The sequence below is a fragment of the Camarhynchus parvulus genome, chromosome 3, assembly GCF_901933205.1.
Source record: "Camarhynchus parvulus chromosome 3, STF_HiC, whole genome shotgun sequence".
Taxonomy (NCBI): domain Eukaryota; kingdom Metazoa; phylum Chordata; class Aves; order Passeriformes; family Thraupidae; genus Camarhynchus; species Camarhynchus parvulus.
In genome coordinates, this window is record NC_044573.1 from 14,600,212 (window position 1) to 14,621,049 (window position 20,838).

Here is a 20,838-nt window from a genome sequence, read left to right on the forward strand (position 1 = left end):
ATCCAGTTACAACAAGTTTTGCATTTTAGTTTGAATTTGAAAAATCTATTTCCTTTGATCAGGTCTAAGTGTGTTACATCTATATTATATTGAACATTTCTTCTCCTGCACTACAGCAGATGTTTTCTTGAGAGAGCTCCTGGCAAACCCGTTGGCTAAGAAGTTAGGTTCTACAAAATTTGAAAACAAACGAAGAAAAAAGATACAAAATCTACCAAATATTTCTATGAAATTCTTGGCTAGTTTCAGCAAAATATGGGGATAGTGCCAAAAGCATCCAGACTCCAGCTACTTGCCAGGAGTGGTGGAAACCCAGATGCACCTATGCTGTGTTGAAGCACACTGGTGCAGTTGAAAGATGTGGAATACGCTTCAGGTATTTCACTTCAGTCTGAGTGAAAGGGAAAGTGCACCACTACCTGGCAGATGTATTTGGCAGCACTGGCATGTGCGTGCTCCCTGGCAATCAGACTCCTCACACTGGGATTTTGCGTTACCTGGCTTTTTATTGCTGGTGGTAATTACTCTTGCATGGTTTTATTGCATGCCTGCCTGCACCCCTGTGTATTCCAGTTACAGTGGTGGGATAAATGGAGGTGTCTGGAGGGGGAGATTCCTTCTGTCTGTCAGGTCATTTGGGGGTGATTGTGCTCCTTGTTTCAGGAGCATGCCATCTACCGATAAAGACCTAGTTATTCCCCAAATTAGATGGTACTGAAGAACGCATAACCCAGCTCCTGGGTATTGTAGGACCAATGAAACTGTGGATGAGTACTGCCAAAGTCTTCCTCTGGCTCTTGTTCACAGGAGATCTTAACAACACTCTTCTATCATGCAGTGTCTCCACAACAGCCCCATGACTGCAGTGGCCCTACTCAGCCAGGGACCCCGTGTGAGTAAGGGCATCCATCTGGGCCTGGGGGATGTCACTGCAGCAGCTGAGGGCTCTGCCAAGCACTCCCCAAGAAGTCTGTGCAGGCTAGCACAAAATTAGGCTGGGGGCTGTGCTGATACAACCACCACCAGAATAATCTGAGCAATAGATAAAGAACCAGGAGTGATTCCCCAGTGTAATTAGGAAGAGCACTGTTATGCAATTAAGAAAATTAATTAGATGTAGATGTAGGGAGTGCAGGTTGAAGGCACATTGCAGCATCAGCTTGTCTAGGTCTGTGGTACTTTTGAGATCTGCTGGTGGTATAATTTGTTTTACAGTGTGTCTGAATGAGCTGTATTCCCAGATTTCTCTATTGACCACTCCTATTTCATGGAGCATAATTTACTACAAACAGCAGAAAACTCCAGCCTATCAGAACTGATACCAAAATATGCTGAGCACCTTGTGCTCAATGCAATGAACCTCATTAGTCTAGCCAGAATCACTCCTCCTCTAGCTGAGTTCTGATTTAACTGTCTCCATCCCTCCATGAAATGATCTTGTACTTTGGGATGGAAACATCAAGTATCCTTAAGCCAGTTATCACTGTGTTACCAGCTCCTTTCAAATGAAATGAGTGAGACCTGGTCAACAGCATTCTACTTGCCTTTATCTCCCAGGAATCCCAAAAAGAGGAGTTCATTTAGAGGAAAAGAAAGTTGAAGTAAAAAATCGTTCTCCTGGTAGCTGAGGAAATCTCATCTGTTGTATGTGTAGGAATCCAGAGAAGCAATACCATGGTTTGACAGACACGTGATTATTCAAGACATGCTCATATATATGTTATTCACAAAATGCACCTTGTGCTAAAAGAAATGTACATCCCTAGTGACAGTAGGGCATCACCATTAGATAGCTCCATTATATCACAGAATGATGATAGGACATCAGGTACTGAGGGGAGATATCCTTTAAACTAGAATAATATTTGCATCCTATGGAGCGGGGGAGGAGGGTCAAGGATTTTTATGAGGACAGGCAAAATTAAATCTGCCAGGGTAACATATAATAATAACCCACATAATTTTAAAAATCATTATTTTTTTCTTCTTACTCACATTACTGGTATCACGATAGAGTGCAAGGTGTAAGCTCTGAAATCAATTATATTTTCTCTTTCCATAAAGCTTGTTCATTGTTTGTGCTCTAGTCAACTTGGACACTAAAATTTGGTTAGATAATTTCTCATTCAAGCTTTCATGCACCAGACCAGCATGCCTGCAATTCAAACATTATCAGCCTGTATAAAAGCACACACAAGCGCACACACACACACACACACACACACACACAAAAAGCCCAAAACTGAGATGAGTTCAAATTAAATTAGCATGTAGAAAGCTGGCATTCTCTGCTGGAATCAGTTTCATTATGATTAAGTTTACTACTGCTGTTTCAGATAGCTCCTTCTCTCAGAGTTCTCTCAGGCTAAAAGTGCTTTACAAATTAGAGGTCAGGTTGGTACTTTATAATTTTCTCATTTTTCCTTTAATCTCCTTTTTTATGTTTAATTAATTCTATGGTTATTCTTTCTGAAACTGAAAACATTTTCCTAGTTCACTGTATTCACAGTTGCCATCTGTCAGGCAAAACTTCCCCAGCAAAAATTCTTTCACTCAAGCCATATGGGAGCACCCTTCACGTGACACAACCTGCACACTGGAATATCCCTTGGGAATGCTGCTGCATCCCATACAGAGACCCTGTGGGATGCCCCACTGCCTGCCACACCACCAATCACCACTAGTCATCAATTGCATGTTTGACAAGCACTGCATTTCCTGAGCTCCAACTCCATGCAAATTAATAAGCAAATATGATGATCTTTTAAAACATTGCAAAACACAATTTGAAATAAAATGTGTTGGTCACAAAGCTCCTTTAAACTCTCAAGAGATCATACCTGCTGTGGTATGGGTACTGGGTAAATTTGCACTGTGGTCTAAGAGTATGATTACAGCTTGGGAAAATGCACACAGTTTTGCAAACACAGTTTCAAGCTGGCTGGCTTAGTTACTGTGCCAGATATCTTATTAATATCAATTACCAAATAAAGCTCTTTAAATAAGAAGAAATATATTTTTCCTGATCAAGCCTACATGGATGACATCAAAGACAGGTAACCTTGAAGTCCTGGTGTCCAGAGAGCTATGCCCAAGAAATGGCCTAGGAGTGATGGCTAATCAAGTAAAGGTGTGTTGAGAAACTAAGACAGAGAAACGAGAAATCTCTGGAAATGCCAAATCCTGTGCTATCTGTAGCTAAGCTGTGGCAAATGGATGCCCATCATTACTAAAGAGAGCACTTACGATTTTACATTAAAGCAATGTCACACTGCCTTGGCCTATCCTCCTTCTCCTTTGAAAGCTTCATCAGACAAACAAGTAGCTTGACTCCTTTCAGAGGTGTTAAAGGCAATGTGAGCTACTGGTTTAGTAATAAACCAGTTTCTGTGTCTAAACACAGGCCCTCAATGGCAAAGAGGTTGGCTGCTTATTTCTCTTCCTAGTCTGTGATGCCACTGCCAGGGCAGTGATGTTTGTGGTGGGAAGTTCAGTGGTGCCCCTGTGGAGCCACAGGGTTGAGTAAAGACATAGAGAAAACACCCACTTACATGGAAATGTGGTTACCGTACCCATGTATCTATGATGCAATGAAGACATGTCTTTGGGAAAATTTGTGGTGCTTTCTACATGAACAGACTGAAAGTTTTCTTGGGTACTCTGTGGGGACTCTGTGCCCCATGTACCTGGGCTCTGAGAGCTTTTTTGAAGTGGCCTCAGCAGAGCACCTGGGTGATGTTTGCCAGTGATTGTAGCTATTCCTACTGCTCCACCTCAGCAACTGGTGGTGGTGTGGCAAGTCTGGAGCACAGTACAGACCCTGTGATCTGGGTATGGTTTGTGTCTTCACTGGCAGGGAGCGAACAACTAAGGAGGGTGATGAAAGTTCCCCTTCAAAACCAGCCTCAGTGGTGTTTTACGTATAAAAAAGGAACACATTTCACTGTATCAGCTGAAAAGAAGCATACAGCAGAGATAAAAATGTGACAGTCTGTGCATTTTGGAGAATAATAGAGAGACTATCAAAAAGGATATGGGAATTTAGGGAAGCCTGAAATGCTTTAAGACATAGGAAGAGGGCCCTCGCTGTTACGATCTCTGTAAGAATGAGATCAAGCTACACTGTTCAAACTAGCCTAGGAAAACCTAATTTGGTGAGGGATCACATTGAGGAGCACACCAGCTAGTTTGAACTTGAAGAAAATACCTTTCAGTTTGGAGGTTTGATGGTTTTTTGAATGAATAAAAGGTGGATTAGAAGAAATATCTTAATCACTCCTTGGGCTGACTATGTAGTTTTTACACGTTTAGAGGTGAATGAATAGACAAAACTACCAATGGTTTACAGAGTTTTCCAAATAGCAAAAGAGCTTTTTTTTTCTAAGCCAGCCATGCGTATTCTGAAGGAAAGATACACGCCTTCTTTCCTAAAACTTGCAGGGCCACAGAAGAACACATTTTCTCCAGTTTCTGACATTGTTCAGCTCCTGAATGGACAAAAAACTGCTTCATTCACCTTCTTCCTGGTTGTTATTCCAGTTTTTTGTTATTCCAGTTGTTATTCCTGGTTGTTTGTCCAGGTACTTCTTGAGTCCATCCCTCAGATACATTCCTCTGGATTCTTTTCTGTTCTTCATCTTTGCACACAGCCCTCCCCAAGTGCCTCCTGTCCACACAGCGCAAGTCAGGTGACAGCTGCATCAAAGATTTCAAAGACTGAGGAAGGAGTTAATGAGTGGCCAACAGTAACAAGTGAAGTAATTTGCTCTACTAAAGAAAGAGAGTTTTTATGCTGTATGTGCCAGTTATACAGAGGGAGACAGACACCATGGCAACAAGCTTGTCAGGCAGGAGCAGATGAACTATCACTGGGGACATCATTAGTGGTGGAGAGACTTCAAAAGCTTTGGAATTTGGGTTCCTTTTGCAAGCAGAATCCCATCTGCTGTTATGGAATTTGAATCTCCAGTCTATAAGCTTACCCTGAATAACATGGAAAGGAAGAATGTGCCTAAAGTGTCTCAGTGCTTCCAGGCCTGCCTGGTTATTGGAACTGTATGGAAAGGAAGAATGAAAACGTACCATTGAGTCAGGTTCAGCAGGATTGTCTAAAATAAAGATTGAAAGGGAATTTGTAAGTATTGTTCCTTCTACACTTACTCATAAGCCATGGATCTAATCATTAACCTGCACTGATGGATTGATCCCCCTGTAAATCTCCCATTCTGGGAGGGTGGACAGATAACTGCACATAAGAGGTTGATTCTTTTTATTCTCCTAGCTCATAGGTAGAATCCCAAATACCTTTGGTTGTCCTGTCCACAATGCAGACACTTACTCTGATGCAAAGCTGGAGTCAGATGCTGATAAGGTAGGATTTATACCCACGGGAAGTTCCTCTGTAGGCAACCACAAAGCAATTAGTGCACAAGGCATGTGGGACTCTGAATGCGGTCTAATGTGAATCTCATTTTACCAGAGCAACGTACAGAGTTCAAGTTTCCGGTTCACCAGCCTGCAGCGCAGAGGAAAGCATTTCTGTGGGCAAGTAGAGAGAGAAAGGAAAGATCTGAAGACCTGTGGCAGAGTTTCTGTGGGAGTCTCTTTAGCCCTGCCATATCTACAAAGTGCTGAGAAGGCCACACAGCAAAGTTTTCACTGTGACAGGGAACGGATCACAAATTCATGAACCTTTGTGACTTGCCTGGATTATAATTCCCCATGACTGAGTTACTTAAATCTAAGGTGAGCTGCAGCCCTTCACAGCTCCAAAAATGAAGCACAACCAACATGCAGAGTGTAAGAGTGCAGAGTCCAGGTGCCCAAGCTGTGGCTCAGCTCACCATGCCCCACTGCTTTCACAGGAGCTGCTGCAGGCATTTTAGTCAAAAGCTATTTTAGCCCCATCAGGACAAACTGGGATAACTGATGAACACAGACATTTGCCCAGCTTGCAGCATAGGGAAGGAAAATCAGGTGGACATTAATCATCATTTTGTGGATGCGTCAAGTAAAAAGGAGAAGCATATTCAATCCCATGAAAAGGCTTATTTTTGAGCAGTTGTTCTCTAAGACCTGATAGCCAAGTGCTGTACTCGAAGAACAAATGAAAGAAGAGGTGGCTCCTCTGGCACTGCCTGCTTTCCAAAGATAAAGGAAGATGGAGTGCAGCACTCTGCCCGTCTTGTACAGGAGGGTGAGAGCTGTACAGGATGGGGGGCTTCTGGCTTGCACTGAAAGGAGAAGAAGTGGGAGCATGCAATGGATTTCTGCATATGTTGAGTTTTCACAGTCCTGTGGAGAGAGGCCTCTCTGACCATAATTGGAACAAACTCATGAATAGCATGTGTGAGCAGAAAGCAAATCTGAAGCTGCAACAGCCAGCTCACCCTGCTGTGTCATTAACAAGGAGATGTGTTGCATGTGCAAGATGTAGGGCAGGGAAGGACATGCTCATCCTACTGAAAAGGCAGAGCATTCACCAGAATTTTCTGGTGGTTTTGGAGAGCTCATCTTGTCCTAGGTAGCTTTTCCTTCCAGGCAAGTGGAGATACACAGATATGTGTTGCTAGTCAGCAGGCAAAAATCTACCAGGAGAAACTGGTGGCAACCTATGACATATGGACACACAGGTCATGGCTAGTGATAGGTGCAGAGGGACAGCAGCCCTGGCTGCTTTTATCCTGCAACCCAAACTAAATATTTATTTCTCTTTTACTGGAAGAGGACATCAATTAGAAAGGCAGAGTTGTGCACTGACACAGGTTATGCATCCCTTTTAGTCACATAAGGCCAGCAGCAGGAAGAAATGCGGTGAGATGTGAGGTGTGGGGTTTGTCACCAGGCATTCTGTGTTCAGACATGGGAACCAAACAACAAACAGCTTTCTTCCTGTTCAAAGGTAGAGCTTAGGAACCAGCAGGCATGCAGAAAGGCTTCTCTCAAACACAGCACTGAATAGGAAGAGGAGGACAGTCATGGCCCCACATCTGCCTTGAGGACAGAGATGTCAGCCTGCACTCCTGCTCCTGGGGAGAAGCGTCCAACATGTCGCTGACCATGACATGCATGGTCTTGTCAGATCATTACTGCAAGTTCCAGAAATATCTTCTGATTGCTACTACAGAGTGCTAGATTATCTTGCCTGCATTGCTATGATATTACTCTTTAGAATACTATGAAATTTAATGTAGAGAGGAGCCTTTTTAAAGAGGATAAATGTTTACAAGGTTTTAGGAAAGCATAGAACTGTGAGCCAGTGTGAAGTTTAAGACAGTTGAAGCCAGCTAGTTTCAGCTTCTTCTTTAAGTCACAATCGACGTTAACACATCCCCCACATTCTCAGGCTCTGAGACCGCCTACCTGTGCATTTTTTGTTTTTTGCCTTCATGAGATTCTGAGCTCCAGTCACTCATTAAACTAAAGCTCCAAATCCCATCTTTTGGCATGCATATGGACAAGCATTCACAGGAGAAGATCTCAGCTGAAATAACTGCAGAAAATTGCATCTGACCTTCCATCCTCTCTCCTCCTCCTGGAGGACTGAGCCAAGACCTGTGGAGGAGTCCCATCACATTTTCCTGATTCCCAGTTAATCCTTGGGGCTGTGTCTGTGCCCAAATCCTTTGTGCTCCCAGCAGCTCAGCATCTGCCTCCAAGCTCCTTACCCCCAACTTCTGCAGACACTTGGCCCAGCCAAAACTGACAATTGTCTGCAAAAGGAGGTTGCCAAGACAGCAACATAAATTTTGGCCACACTCTTGAGCATGGAGCAAAACATATGCTGGATTTTGCAGCAATGGAGATCCCTTCCAGGATTTTGAACCCTGCTGAACTTTGCTGCACAGTCAGAAGTCAAACCACAGCCACCTGGGTCCATCCGTGCTAAGTCAGAACTGATGAGATTTCAGCACGGCACAGAGCAATACCCTTTCGGCAAGAAAAGTAAAGGAGGTCAGTCCTGGGTTTGTTTATTTGTTTGTTTAAGATTGCATTTATTTTATAACTGACAGGTGATCATTTTTATTGGCTTAAAGTAACTTGCCAGGAATAAAAAGAAGTTTCTCTTTCTTTTTTTTCACAACAAGGAGATGCCAAACAAGTGGTTTCATGCTCAGAAGAGCCTCAGAGGTCTCTGCTGAATTGATTGACCATGGTTCAAACCAGTGTGCAGCACAGCCACTGAGGGAGAAACAGCACAAAGAGTCAGGGCATCAGGAAGGTCTACAGGATGCCACTGGGGCACTCTTCCGTGCCTCTTGGAGAACAAGCTGGAAAAGGCTGGAGTTGCATTTTAATCTTTTATATGTGTAGGATCCATCTGCTCTTGAACTTCAGGGAAATCTACTGCCAGGATCAGCCTCAAACATTGCAAGTGGGGCTCCTCAAAAGGAAGATGAGTTCTGCGGGGCAAGCTGGAGAAAGCTTCAACTTTCAACCTTGAAAAACTCTAGGGTGGGAGTACGCAATGTACAATTTCAGCTAGGGGCTTCCTAGCCATCCTCCTCCCTTCAAGCCATTCTTCAGCTGAGAGGACTAATTGGATGGACCTCTTGGGGCTCCTTCCAGCTGTTTCCTGAGATATATTTGTATTCTGCAAAGGGAAGGCTCAAGCTGATTGCTTTTACAACAGCTTCAACAGGAAAAATTTGCATTAAAAACAATGTGGGAAGAAAAAAGACCTGGCATCTTAAAAGGTTTCTTCTAATTCTGGCAGGTTGATCAGCACATTCTCTGCCAGAAAGAAGAGTTCCCTGCTGTGTGTTTTCTAATGAATTGACCACTGCCCTCTAAAAAGAGATAGTGAAATGCACTGTGTAAGCACCTTCTCCATCAGCCTTGGGAGTTTTGAAAGTATCTTTATTTTTTTGCTCATATAAAGGTAAAAGTTCATTCTACTAATTCAGACAGGCCTTGTGGGCTGAAGAATATTTTCACATAAGCAAACTTGCCCTTTAAATCACTACCATGTTCTCTTATAACAATGATTAAATCTCTTACAGTAGTGATTTAAAATAAGTGTATTTTAGTGTGGTCTACTGCTGCAGTTGGATCAGGTGGTATTTCAATCTGACCAGACTTACTTCAGGCAGAGAGATCTGGATGACTCCATTCTTGTCTTTGTCCAGGAGACAGAACACTTCTGAAATGTAGAAGAGTGGGGGGGGGGGGGAAGCTGGATATAAAATACAGAGTTTGGCATGTAGAGAATCACTGCTTGACAAAATGTAAAAGTCTGGTTTTTTGCCATGATCTACTGGAAATTTAGACTGGTTCTGTAAGATAATATTACAGCAGTTCTTCTTTCTTCTTACAAATAATTTCTAAGCTGCTTCATGAGGTGGAATAGATCTATAGCAGCAAAATGGGAGTTGGCAGCAGGACAACTATAAAATCTGATGTGGTGGCATCTGGCACGATCCAAGGACAAACCTGTACATCAGATCTGCGTAAGGACTGCAAGTGATAAATGATCCCATTTGTCAGAACTGGGACAATGTGGGGGCCAGAGCACTAACCATAAGTTGCTGATAACTGTAAAGCACAAGAGAATGGTGTGTTGTGGAAATGTGTCCTCTACTTCCCCTGGGCATTCAGACAGAAAGGCTTTTGCTATTTCTCCGCTGGTTCCTCTGACTCAATTTTGCTGGCACCCGAACCTTTCCATGCAATTTACTACATTCACAGCTAAAAGACACCAAATACCTAAGGCAATCCCAAAGCTTGCAGGAATAGCCCTTGGGTACTCACTGGACAGGGTCTCCAGGCAGATCATGCAGGCCACAAAGCTATTGAAGTCAATGGTCAGCTTGGTCCTGCAGGCATAGCAGGTGACGATGCTGTGCTGCACCTCATCTTTGAGCCTGAAACCTGAGGGCTAGGAGACCACAGGAGTCACTGACACAGCAGATTAATTTGCGGTCTTGGATGTGACTTATCCATATCCTGCTGCAGCTGCAGGTTGAAGGGCAGGACTATTCCTCTGAGAAGGTCTGTTGAACTCCCTCACCCTCCTCACCCTCTGTGGGTCCTTTTCAAAACCAATTGTGCCAGCTGAAGAGAGACATAGAGTTCTCCCACAGCATTTTGTCAGACTGCATATTTCACATTGTTTCACAGCATAACCAGTCCTATGTTCCCCAGTGTCACTATAGGACACAAAAGAACACAAGCACAATACCGTTCTCAAGGTGAAAGGAAAAAGGGAAGTTTAATTACTGACTCCAACATTTATAGTTTTCCAAAAGTGACAGCGGATTGGAGGGTGACAGCGACACCTCTCCAATGACACTGGTCAAACCAACAGTCCATCAACTCTCTCCTCCTCCATAAAGGAATGCAAAACAATGAGTTATTTACAGAAAGTGTGTGAGAAAGATCACTACAAGAGTGTCAACATCAGAAGGCTTAGAAAATCTTAAAAAACCAGGGTGACACCCTAGATAAACCCCTAATTAGCGAGTGGGCACTGCAGCTGAATAGCAGTGATTGCAGCAGAGCCAATTGCTCACATAACGCATTGGGCTCTATTCAGGCCCATATTCATGCTATTTCTGTCACTGAATCATTCACATAAAATCCACAGAGCACAAGACAAATAATAAAAAAAAAATAGTGCTCCTCTAGATGTCCCTTAGCTGGCAAGCTCTGCTCCAAAAGTGAACACATCAGAGAGGACGTCACTGGAGCGTGCCTTGATCAGGCTTGCACCTTCTGCAGAGGAGAGAAAGGTGGTGGGAGGAAATGAAGGGAAAAGAGGGTTTGGGCATAGCTCTGAAAGAGAACTATTAGATTAGGAAATAATGAGGCAAAAAATAGATCAAGTAATAATCAGATTAATAAGCAATGGTCACAGCATGGACAAAAGTACAAGTGGTTCATAACACAGAACAGAGAATGGGGTTTGATGTATGAAACAGCAAAAGGATTGCAGTGTGTGACTGTCAGGAAGGGAGAATGTCACTGGCAATGCTGTGATTGAGGTGACAGGAGAGAATAAAAGCCATTAGACCACTCCGCTGTTCTCCCAATGTCTGGTGATCCAATCTCCGAGCAACACACTCACCTGCCTTTCTGAGGGCATTTTGTATCTCGTGGGAGTTGATGGTACCAGAGTAGTCACTGTTCACTTTCTTATACATTGTCTGTGGCAAAGGGTGTGGTGTTATTCACAGAGGTCCCAGGAAGAGGAAAGAGATGAGGATCTGACCCCATGTTTCAGAAGGCTTGATTTATTACTTTATGATATATGCATTATATTAAAACCATACTAAAAGAATAGAAGAAAGGATTTAGTCAGAAGGCTTGAACAGAAAGCAAAAAGAAAAAGAATGATAACAAAAGCTTGTGTCTGGCCAAGGGTCTGAGACAGCTGGACTGTGATTGGCCATTAATTAAAACCAACCACATGAGACCAATCACAGATCCACCTGTTGCATTCCACAGCAGCAGATAATTATTGTTTACATTTTGTTCCTGAGGCCTCTCAGCTTCTCAGGAGAAAAAATCCTAAGGAAAGGATTTTTCATAAAACATGTCTGTGACAGAAGGGGAAGGAGGGAATGGGAGAGGGCACTTGAGTGTGTGCCCCTGCCGCAATGCCATGGTGTGGGCACCAGAGGCAGGCCGGGCTTGCACATCTGGGTCACAGCAGCCATGAAGATATGGCAACACAGGTCTCATCAGGGGCTACAAGCCACAATGAACTACTCAGAGGTCTCCTCTAGGACAGCAGGGAGGGGAGAAGGGGGTGATGTCCCTGGCCATACACACACACATATTCAGTGGCATGATGCACGCAGAAAACTTGGCCTTCACTGACTCAGGCTTTAAACTAAAAAAATTATTTTGCTAGCCCACCATGCCACCCATGCCCTGCCATCCTCTCTGCTCATGTAGCTAACCAGTGCCAGGACAATCATACCTACCTCTGCCTGTTCACATTGTCACTGCTGTGCCCACTGGTGGCTAGGACAGAGACTGTCCCTACCACCACAAGTTCCTACTCTTTGAAACATTAATGAGCGAGAGAAACATTTCAAGCAGTAAGTGGCAAGCTAGGCAGAGTGGGAAACACATTCCCATGGGCTGGCAGCATGCCTGCCTTCACATTACATGGTGGCAGACAGGCCATTGAGGAGAATATCCTATCATTTGGCAAACACTGCAACAGACCAAGTCCATCTTGCTTAATGTTTCAGACAAGATGACAGATACCTCCTACTTCCAGCAGATTTATTATCCAGAATTAGAAGCCACCCAGATGTAGAGTTAATAGTGGATTTGGGTCTCAAGGTTTGCTTTTCTGACAAGCCTTAGGACAGAGCTGTGTCTTCATGAACCCAACATTTCTTCATGGAACTCCAGGGCAGATGCTCTGTGATGAACAGCATCAAGTATGGTGGCAGCAGGCTTGCCTGAAAGGGAGGTGGTCACACCAGGAAAGTCCAACTCTGACCTTCCTTTAGACCGCTTCATTCTGGGTGAACTTCTTGGGATATTAAATCCTGTATCAGAAAAAAAAAATCAACAGTTCTACAAGATTTCAAAAATACAAAGGCAGTTTTTTGTAGGTCCTAAAATTATATTTCTTGTATTTCCTTATGCTCATCCAGCCATGCAATATACAGCAAGAGCTGAAATGCTCATACGAGCTTTAAGAGACCAGGCAGCAGAAAGAGCTTTGCCAATAATCAGAGTTAATCTGTCTTTCCATAGGGTATTGCAAATTATGGAGAATGATGGGGCAAAGGTGAAAGAGGATTTGCTTGTGCGCTGTCAGGTGAGAGGTGTTTCAGAGCCCTGGAACAAATTCGAGCCCTGAGAAGGAAGGCTTCCAATTATATCTGCCTGTGAAGGTTTAACTATCTCAGTTCTGGATCTGTACTTCAGAGCTAATAGAGGAGGCAAGGGGATAGAATCAGAAATGTTGTTACCAAATACTTTTGAATCTTCATCCAAAGTGTCTTGAATTCTACAAGTCTCAAGGTGGTGGGTCATTCGGTCTGGGTCATGTTAAGGCATGGTTCAAAAATCAGGATTCCTGTATTCTTAACAAAACTGGAGTGTAAAAACAAGAGTTGGATGGTGCAACACTGGAGAGCAATCCAGAGAGCAGTTCTGTTAAAAATAAATCACCCATCACAGTGTCATCCTAATGCCAGTTTAGTTCTTATTTGTAATGCATCTCCATCTCCCACAGACATGCCCACAGCTCCATATTTGCTTGGCTAAAGGCATGCCAAGAATTTCTAGGCTATCTTCACTCTCAAGGAATGATATATGGGATTACTAAATATATAAGCAAGATTAAAAGCACTCACATTTTGGACACTTAACAGTAGGTTAGATTTCACGTTAGGGAGAAAAGGGCCTGGTGTTGCAGCAGAAAATTGTTAGAAACCAGAGGCAGGAGCTGCAAATGAAGAGAGTCAGTAGCTGTCTACAGTGTCCTCTCCCATGTCCTTCAGGTCTTTGAACATCCCTTCCAATGTAAAATTATGCAGAAACAGGGATTTGGACACTATGACATTGTATTTACTGAGTTATCCCATTAAGCTTGGGAGCCTATGGAGTGTAGGCAATGGCATCACTTCTCCTAACAGCCAATTATCCACAAGATCCACAGTGAATCTTTGCTGGCCTCAATATGGCCATACCACGGCACCAACAGTAGCAAGCTCCTAGAAGCATGGGTCATCACCCTCCCAGTGCAAAGGAGCACTGAGTAGAGGTGTTGACCTCCCTTTTTCCTTTGGCTACACAAACCTGGGCAGAGGTGTTGACCTCTCCTTTTCCCTTGACTACACAAACCTTATAAGCTCCTAAGTGTCTCCCCAGTTATGCAGAAGGGAGGCAGGCACTGCCTGTACTTGCAGCCTTCCCCCTGGGAACAGGCTCAGCCTGTCCCTGCTGCTGTGAGCTTGGGGCTCTGTAAGCAGGACCTGACTCAGAAACAGCAGCTGTGGATGTACTCAAAACCTGCATCTTGCCAAGCATGCTGTGTATGCACCTGAAACTGCACAGGTGCAGCCAGGCAGAAAGGCCCTACTTCCCCCCCACTATATTTAGGAAAATGTTTAAGTAATGAGAGATGGTGGTGAGAGAAGCAGCTGATGATTAAATGGTCCAGGTTTCTGCCACCATGAACTGACAGAGATGCTTGGTTGAATTTTTTGCCCCCAGCCATGTGCTAGGACAAGTGAAGTGTAAACTTAGCCCAGCTTGTCAGGAAGTTTTACAAAAGAGATCCAGAAACTTTAAAGGAGATGAAATTACATTCAAAGGATACATCTAAAAGGCTGATCATCTCCCTGCAAGTGTTAATGTTGAATCTATCACTTTTCACATCCTTTCCTGTACAAAAAGGAAATATAAATGACTAAGTGAGAAATAGTTTAAGACAAATATTTTTCTGCAGACAATGCTGAAAATACCAACCACCTTAAAATCTTGGTAGCAAAGCAAATGCTCTGCTATTTCTTCCACTATGTCCTTTCAGTTGATTAATATGGCTTTTTTTTTCCCCACAGTGGGAGGGGATGTTATTGGTTTTGGTGGTGATAACTCTCTATTTGTCCACAGAAGTCATGCAGCAGCAGCATAATAACACTGCCCATGGTGGTCCTCCCAGAAAAGTACAGGGAATGTTGTGTCTCTGCAGAACATCTGCTGGCCATGTTTGGAAGGGAAGCACCAGGCACTATTTCCACCCCACCCCATATTTAGAGTTTCAACAAGTCAGGAGAAATTCAGCTGGGATCAGACAAAAACTCCATTTTTCATCACCCCTAGCTGGCAGAACTGGGTTTTGTTAGCACAGACCCTGTTCTCAGCTCCATCCGATGGGAAGTACATAATGTCACTCACTCTTCACCAAAACCCAGTTTGGAATCCTCTTTAAGTTCAGTTGCAGTCACTTCACAGTCCTGGACAGAAAACAAAACATACTGTAGGTGTTAACAAAAAATTATTTGAAGAAAGACATCCGGAGACTATTTTCTTTCCAAATCTAAGACCCGTAAACCCTTCATTTTTTTCAAACCCTTCACATTTACCCTCAGATATCATAGGGAGAAGATCTTCAAAACAAATCATACTTCCTAGACATTCAGCCAGGAAATAAGTGGTTTGTTAGGTGCTATGGTGACGTGACCAAGTAAATGGCAACTTTTTACAACGTTTGACTGAATAAAAAGTTTCAGGAAAACATTTGAGATTTTCAGGGCTTACAGAAACTACAACCAAACAATACTAAAATTGCCATCTCAAAACTCAGAATGGTCTTCCTAACTAAAAAGATGTTTTCCCTCTCCAGTAACAGTGGCCACCTGTTCATTAAGGGGAAACCTGACATGACAGCCACAGGCTAACACAGCAGGACTTTATAGGTACTGTTTTTCAAATATATTAAGTAGAGAAAAAGCCCAGCCGACAGTTTTTTGATTCCTGGGACTAAACAAAAAGGAAGGAATTGGCCAGCCAAGCAATTGTCAGAATTATATGATAATTCCACAGTTAATTTATTTCACCCTGGGATAATATTTTCACAGTCCTCACTCCTATCGCCCCTATTTTCAAAGTTATTCCCTGCCTTACATTACCAAGGAAAAAAAAAATCACATTTTGCACCAATAAGAGGAACAATTAGAAAATCTTCTCTATTGTAAAATAAACTGAACTGAAGCTATGAATTAGTAAAAGGGGAGAAATACTTGGTTTTTTGAACAGACAGTAAAAGGAATTAGCAGGTCAAATATTTGTATAATCATAACAGAGAGATCTCAGGTTTTTTTGTTCACTTTAATCCACTTACCTCTCCAGAGAGCTTTTGGAATCGAGTCTTGAACTCATCATCTATATCATCTAACATGAGGCTAGAGGAAGGGGATGGATAAGAGAGTGGTTAACAAGGTTCTAGAAAGTGAGCTGTGGATATTGTAAAGATGCTGTACAGGGGCTTATTTACAGCAACAGAAAATGAGCATGTGCTCTGCAGCAATGGCAAAACAAAGACACTACTTTAGTCATGACCAGCCAGGGGCTGGCTTGGAGCAAATACTTCCTAAGGCTGATGAGAAAGTTTTCTTCTGTTACCAAGACAGCATTAGAAAAGAGCCACAGTGAAAAGATGTTGCTGCACTTGGCCAGAGCAATTCAGCAGCTCCTTGGAAGCCTTTTGCAGTTTCTCCCAGACTTCAGGAAGACTATTTGTTTCTATGGAAATGTACCCTTTCCACCTTCTCCTACCCATGCAGGAGGTAAGGACAACGAAATATATTGCAGTTCAGTCTACAAGGTTGAAGTCTCTGTGCCACATGGCCTGGGTACATAAAAATGAATGTGAAACTAAGACATGGACATATGTAAAAAATCCCCATGGGCAAAAAATATTTCTCCTCAGCACAAAAACATTCTGTAATCCCAGCTCGAATGAGAAATAAAAATCATGCCCCTGTTTACTTCCACATTATGAAGGAAAACTCTGCCCAGTTAGTTCGTCTAACCTCATATGGCTTTGCAGACACCTCATCACCCATCATCCTAGAAAAAAAAAAAAAGAAAACAGTTAAACCAGAAATTATGAGTCTACTTTAAATTCTTGCCATTAAAATAATTAGCAAAAAAACCCCAAACCAAAACAAAAAAAAAAACCCAAAAACCCCAAAATCTATTTAACTATAAGGTATTAGTAAATGCACAGAACAAGCCCCCAAGTTTCCTGCTTCCCATGCTCTGCATCCCATCTCTGCCTGCCCCAACTCTTTGAAGATATTTCCCATGGGAAATGCAACCTTGCTGTTCTTGTCTTCCATCCAGACTCTGGCTTTTTCATCCAATGGATGCTATTGATATCACCCCTTTTAAAACCATCTCATCATCATCATAGCCTCAAATCCTGCACTCTTTCATTGTGGGAACTTCTCCTTCACAGAGCTGAGGGACCTTGTTCCCAGCCAAGTGCTTAGGGGACATGTCTGAAGAGCCATGACTCTGAAGAGCTATCTACCATAGATGTGTGGTAACTATGGTAGCCTGTGGAAAAAATGCTTTGTGGAAATGGGCCTATTTTGCTGGTTAAGACAAAAGATCAAGCCCAGGGTATGGATGCAACATGTGACCTTCTCCTTTGTGTGCCTCCCCAGCAGAAGGGGGGTTGTCAGGGAAGGTACTCACTGTGATGTAGCCTGAGTCTCAGCAAAAACTCCCAGGCAGAACTCCCCATTCTTGTAGGGCTCAAAGGTGGAGGGCATAATACGGTACTGTCCCCGTAGCAGCGTCATGTGGCTGGAGACCTCATGCAGGTTCACACAGGGGTCAGTCCGGACTGCTGGCTGGTGTCTTGCAAAGAAAGCATGGCCTACATGCACATCTGTGCTGCTTCCAGCTGTGGAGAACATGGTTTTGTCAGAAGCTCTTTGGCAGCTCTCTGGTAAACCAGCCACCTGATTTCAATTTCAGTGCTTCAAAGCCATCTCAAGCTTTTCATTGCAAAAAATAATAAATCCATGAATGATGGCACAAAAGAAAACCACCAGGGTTCTGTCATGGGAAAGAGGCAGATGATTAGAAGGGGCAAGGATCTTCCTCTATAAAGATTCTCTTTTCACATGCCTCTTTACACTTGGTACCATAAAATAAATAAAAGTATCATAAATGTGTGCTCATATGTGATCAAATTACTACACTGTAAATTTTCTATGCATTGAACATTTTTTGCAAGCTTGTGGACAAATTTAATTTTCAGAATTTTTTTTAGCAATTAATGGTATTGAATAAATCTCCTAATTGCATAGGAATTTTAGTCTCTGATTTCTTTAAATAGACAGAAAAAAGTAGTAAAAAGAACAAAGAAGTAGTCACAAGGGTGAGACTTTTGGGGCCACATTAGGTGATTTACCCAACTTTTATTAGTAATACTAAGGATGTAGAAAACAGTGCTTAAATTTTCCTTAATACCAATATAGTCTGTAGGAAGTTAAACATTGCACATTTCATAAAATAAAACACTGACATAAGAAGGAACAGTAGTGTAAGAACAACATCCCTGCTATAAAACTCTATTCATAACTTTTGGTCCACAAAGATGTCTTTCAAAAAGTATGATTCAGTGACACACAAAAAAATGTGTGGCTGATGCAGGATGGGAAGCATCATTTAGGGATAAGGTTTCTGTCTAAGACCAGAGCACACAAAAAAATCTTACCAAACATTGTATAACCATTCAGGTTTTCTGTTGTAAACTGTAGAAAAATATGCATGCTTTTCCTCTTTTGTTCTGAAATAAGATTGAATTTGGTATTTACTCAACTGCCCCATCTTTTCCCCTCACTCAATATTAAGCTAAGTGGGACTGCATAGGTTAAGAAGACAGATCCATATCTTCCCCAATATATAAAGTTCATTTTCCCTTTGCATTTGCAAGGCTGCTAAAAGAGAACAGTTAATTGCTACGTGTCCACATGTTCATTTACTGAGAGAGGAAAAGGGCTGAAAAGCCAAGGAAAACTTAGCAGCATAGGCTGCTGGACCTCAGTAATGAGTATAGGATATTCCTACTGCCAGACACCCCTGGGGTCTTTCTCTTCGGTAATAAAAAGTCTCTTTGACTCAGTATTGACATTTGGGGGGATTAGGGAAAGTTGAGCAGGGCTTGTTCATTACCAGGAGCCTTGGCTCAGAACTGTAAAAGGAACAGATCCACAGAGCTTGGCATTTCTTCTAAACAATATTAGCTACATTTTTGCAGTTTTAGAGTGCGGAGGTCCTGTTCTGCCATCACCTGAACTAAACAGACAAATTCTGACCTCGGTTGTACAAACTTCCTGGAAGCCAAATTTCAACAAGTATAAATGAGATCAAGACTGGGAGTCAGACATCTGTAATAAATCCTTGTGTGCCAGTCCCTTGAAAATGATTATTCAGAACTTGAGATATTAGTCCCGTGATTCAAGGGCAAAGCTCTCCATAAGAGATATCATTCATAAGAAATAAGTCATCGTGGCAGCTAAATTCTCCCGTGCAAGAGGAGGTGCCCATGTGGAGGCTGGAAGTCTTCAGCAGAGACTACATACCTCCTGAGGAATCCGGAAGGAAGAGAAAGAGACAGTGGTAAAGTGCTGCTATATACCTGCAGCAGAAGGAAAAAAAAAATCAGATAAAGCCTCCTTCAGACACTTTTTGAAAAAAAATTTCAATTACAACCACATATAATAGTATCAGATACACATGAAATTCTGTCTTGTCCTAGAGTTGTTCCAAAGGAAAAACTGTATCTTCATCCAGAGAAATCTATGGCATATCAAATTACTTTTCCCCTGATGTGGTGTTGTGAATGATACTATTGGTTGGAAACATTTAAGTCTTTAAATGTTCAGTCAGGAACAGTCAGCAAGTTAGTGCTACTTCACTAACTAAAACCAGGGAATTTATTACAGCAGACCCAAACTCCACTAGTCTAGTGCTACTGAATATGGATAAAAATATAAGGCTACTGTCACTAGCAGTCAGCCTGGGGATGATGAGATTGTTGCGAGGCAACTATAACAAGTAGCAAGTTTCAATATTTGGCTCTTCCTAAATTAACTGAATTGCTATGTTAATTTGTACCTCCAAATATAAGGCAAATTTTCCAAAAGCAATGAGTTGTCTTGAGAACACAGATTTCAGTGAGAGCCAAAGAGACTGTCCTCCCAATTCCCAAAAGAACTTTTACAAACATCATTCATACAACATTTCTGAAGCCTGAGTGGCCCCTTGAGACTTCAGGGTCTTTTGTTGCCTATAACCAGCACACTGGGGCAGCAAGGGCAGGAGCTGGGTGATGGACACACAGTTGTTGTCAGCAGGCAGCTACATGACTTACAAAAGCTCTGCAGAGCAGGTAGACAGACTTCAACACACATCTTTTCACCTTCTCCTGCAGAGAGATCTGCTTTAGGTCATCATCTCTGCAGTCCTAACTGGAGCTCCCCAGTCACAACATCAAATGCGATGAAGTAAACCTAGTGTGTGATTCAAGGGAGCTGGGATCATAGCTGGGTCATAGCATACCTGAGATGACTTAGCAGCCAGGTTTTTCCAAAAAATTAACACCTTAAAGTCACTTAAGTGACTTAGGAGTCACCAAGTCTACCTTACTGTGGGTAAGGCCCACAGAGGACACAGATGGGATGGAATAGATGTAAAGCACAAAGAGTTCTCCACTGTTGTATCCAGTGATGGGAGCAGACAGATGTCCATAATGCACAAATTTAGGATGCTGATAGGTGAGGGTACCTGGTACCACAGAGAAGGCAGCTCAGAAATGTGCTCAGCGTGTGCATGCAGGCACTTGGGCACTAGGGAAAACCTTCTGTAATTTTGAGCCAAACCACACAAGATCTATTAGCAAAAGTCAGCTGTTCCCATCTGCTCCACCTGGGCTGGCTAGTGATCTTCATCCAGTGAAGTCTGTACAGCGTTTAATTGCTTTTCTTCACATATGATATCGGTCATGATGATACTGGTTGAAAATTTTTACACTTGTTTCTCTCCCCTCACACCACAGAAATTAGAGATTACACTGTAGGTTTTTTCCTTACGTTATATTTTTAGAAACACTGGGAAAATGAGGGAAAACAAACCCCCAAATTTACTGAATCAGAACAGTAGCATATGGCAGACAATGGATTAAAAAAAAGTTTGAAATACAAGGGAGAAATAATAACAAAAAAGAAAGTGAAAACTGAGGGCTAATGATAGGCTGTAATCAGAAACACTTATCTGGTATTGCCAGGCACCATGAGCCTGCCCCCATTCAGATTTTGTAAAAAAAGATTCTCAATGAGACTGTTACTA

At 42.5% G+C, this 20,838-nt stretch overlaps 1 protein-coding gene across 1 annotated transcript in view; it reads right to left on the reverse strand.

Annotated features, from left to right (window-relative positions):
- Positions 1-8,157: 8,157 nt before the first annotated feature.
- CAPN8 (calpain 8) overlaps positions 8,158-20,838 on the reverse strand; it is a 28,508-nt gene continuing 15,827 nt past the window's right edge. The window contains 12 exon segments of the mRNA XM_030944251.1: positions 8,158-8,181; positions 9,084-9,142; positions 9,751-9,870; positions 11,066-11,144; positions 12,936-13,004; positions 14,291-14,355; positions 14,869-14,902; positions 14,904-14,927; positions 15,815-15,866; positions 15,868-15,875; positions 16,506-16,542; positions 17,176-17,444. Coding sequence (XP_030800111.1) covers positions 8,158-8,181; positions 9,084-9,142; positions 9,751-9,870; positions 11,066-11,144; positions 12,936-13,004; positions 14,291-14,355; positions 14,869-14,902; positions 14,904-14,927; positions 15,815-15,866; positions 15,868-15,875; positions 16,506-16,542; positions 17,176-17,444 — 840 coding nt within the window.